Raw genomic sequence first — 2,682 nt, forward strand, 5'->3', positions numbered from 1 at the left:
CACTATTATTCTTCAAGTATGTCCCCCAAACTGCTACGAACATTTCAAGGCTAAAAAACTTCATGTTATCGTTTTAAATGTAGTTTTGTTGACTACTTTGTGTAAAAAGTATGGAATTTTCGTATTTTTCCGGGTAAAACAAAATAAGAGTGTAATTAGAACATTTTCATTGTTCATAAAAAATGTCGAGTACAATCCTACGAACAATTTAAGACCAAACAAACTATATGTCATCGCTTTGAATTTTGATTTATTGCTTATTTTATGTGGAAAATAGGGTATTTTAGCAGTTTTTTGAGTAAGGTAAATTATCAGTGTACTGAAAAATAAATAATTTTGCATAAACATGTTCACTCCAGCTGTACGCATGGTTTAGAGTCGAAAAAACCATATGTCATCGCTTTAAATTTTGTTTTGTTGATCAATGTGCGCAAAAAAATGGGCTCTCAAAAAAACTAGGAAGTGCCTTTTGCTTAATAACTTTGGGTAGACGCATCTATTTTATATTTTTTTAAATGGAAGATGATCTTGAAACCTGTCCGGTTCCATCGCAAAAAAAAGTTTTGAAATCGGTTGAAAAACGACCGAGAAATGCCTTGTCAAATTTGGACTTCCGACTTTTTTTGGACCCTTGGTAGTTTAGGAGTTAAAGAGACTTTCAGCCCGTGGCTGGCTGGGCGGACCAGGTGGAGCGTGATCTGGCGAGTGTTGGGCGTGACCGAGTTTGGAGAGCTGCAGCTGCAAATCGAGTATTATGGCGGCAAATTGTTGATTCAGTATTATCATGAATTTGATGTGAACTAAATAAATGAATGAAATAAATGATGAAAAAAATTTAAAAATTGAAAAAGTGGTATAATTTTCAAATAATAATATCTCACAAAGCGAAAAAACGCAACCTGAAATTTTCAGCTAGTACAAGAAAAACATTGTTGATGTTTTTGTGGAGTATTTACACTATTGTCTTTAGGGAGCTCTGTCACGACTTTTGTATGCGAACCATACTTTTAGACAAAGCAAAAGTCGTCCATACATCATTTCTTTGCACGCTTTTTGAGCTGAAAAAATAGCAAGTGAATGTAACTCTATGTGTTCCCATCCCTGCTCCTACTCTGAGTACGACTTGCAAGCTCACTCTCCTATCCCTCTAAAAGTCTGCGTAGTTTATGAACGGGCCCTAATTTGGTCTTTGAGCTTTGCCACGTTATCAGAAAATGGACACGTTTTCATTTCCTAGATGGTCATAGCACGGCCCGAACATGTGTAGTGGTCCATTTGATAACATGACCTGACAAAGCTGACAAATAACAAATAAAGCTTTCTGAATTTTTTTTATTACTCAATTTTATAGAACAAACATAAAGGTTCACTGACATTTTTTTTAAATTTATTGGTTAATTCGAACAAACAACAAAAACCAATGAATTCGATTCTTCCGTTACTTTCCGACATGACATGTGCAAAACAACTTCAATTTCTCATACGGTGCACTCCAGAACGGGTTCAACCGTAATCTCTTGTGCACGCCTTCTCCTTCAATGCTGATGCGACTGACACTTCCGCTGCTATGTTCAAAGGGTTTTCCCAGCCACCCCATAGTATCACACATGAGGACTCCGTGCACCAGAAAGAGCCCGGCTGTCTGCATAGAAAAAATGCTTTCCAGTCGGCTGACGACGAAGAACTTGTGGCTCCTTTCCTGCTTGTCAGTCAAGAACCGCAAATGAAGATCATTCTCGACATGATACATTGCTCTGAAGCCACAGACTACGAATGCCAGAAATCCAAACAGCGACACTACGGCTTCCGTGACGTAATTCACTTTACAAAAACGGCAGCACGTGATCACGAACGATGCGGCCGAAATCACCGCAAATCCCACAAATATTCCACAGAAGAACATATCATTTGGCAGCGGTTCCGATTTGTCCTGGCTGCCAAATACACGTATCCCAACGCAGATCATGCTCCAGATCTTCCAGTTAGGAAGTCGTACGACACGTCAAACAGGACAAACAGCACGTCGATCACGGTAACGAGGAAGCCGATCAGCCAGAGGTACCACAGGAAGAAAACGAATTGCTTTAACATGTTTCGTCACTACTTTTGACAATGTTCAACAGTTTACTCACTGTTTCTAGGAATTTCAGTCCGAGTAAGGCCTGCTTCTCGTTTGCTATTTCCTCCCTTGTGGGAGCGGTAAGCCCTTGAACCTCGCGAGCGGTTGACATTTTTTCGATTGATGTGGAGTTTGTTGGTCCACTCTGCTTGACAGTTTTATCCAATTTAATTATAGTCCAATTTAAGAGCCGATTTTATGAATGAAATTTTGACAGGAGGTAGCGTCCTATCCCGTGAAAATCAATATCATCATCAACATTGTTGCCACTTCGTAAAATGGCTCATTCCTAATCGCACCGCCTACTCGGTGGAGTCAGAAATGCCCCATTAGCGTGGTACAAAAAATCGTTTTTGCTTCACACCGCTTATTTGATTCGCTACCAGATTGTGTGACTTCTCCCAAAATTTGAGCGGATTTGGTTAAATCTAAATTTTTATTTTGCACACACAAGCATTTTTTCAGCTCAAAAAGCGTGCAAAGAAATGATGTATGGACGACTTTTGCTTTGTCTAAAAGTATGGTTCGCATACAAAAGTCGTGACAGAGCTCCCTAAAGACAA

General features: G+C 39.4%; 1 protein-coding gene across 1 annotated transcript; it reads right to left on the reverse strand.

Moving 5' to 3' along the window:
• Positions 1–1,372: 1,372 nt before the first annotated feature.
• On the reverse strand, positions 1,373–2,284 carry LOC115259298 (uncharacterized). Its single transcript, XM_029859831.2, has 2 exons — positions 2,133–2,284; positions 1,373–1,975 (listed from the first exon to the last, which is right to left on the reverse strand). The coding sequence occupies exons 1-2, from the start codon at positions 2,229–2,231 to the stop codon at positions 1,439–1,441; spliced, it is 636 nt and encodes a 211-aa protein (XP_029715691.2). The 5' UTR covers positions 2,232–2,284; the 3' UTR covers positions 1,373–1,438.
• Positions 2,285–2,682: the final 398 nt, after the last annotated feature.

This window comes from Aedes albopictus, chromosome 2, assembly GCF_035046485.1.
Source record: "Aedes albopictus strain Foshan chromosome 2, AalbF5, whole genome shotgun sequence".
NCBI lineage: Eukaryota > Metazoa > Arthropoda > Insecta > Diptera > Culicidae > Aedes > Aedes albopictus.

Excerpts from the sequence above, each read along its gene's own strand:
- LOC115259298 (XM_029859831.2), bottom strand. The coding sequence starts at position 2,231 with ATGTCAACCGCTCGCGAGGTTCAAGGGCTTACCGCTCCCACAAGGGAG. Across the intron at positions 1,976-2,132 it reads GACTGAAATTCCTAGAAACA|ATCTGGAGCATGATCTGCGT; the intron begins GTGAGTAAACTG and ends CCTAACTGGAAG.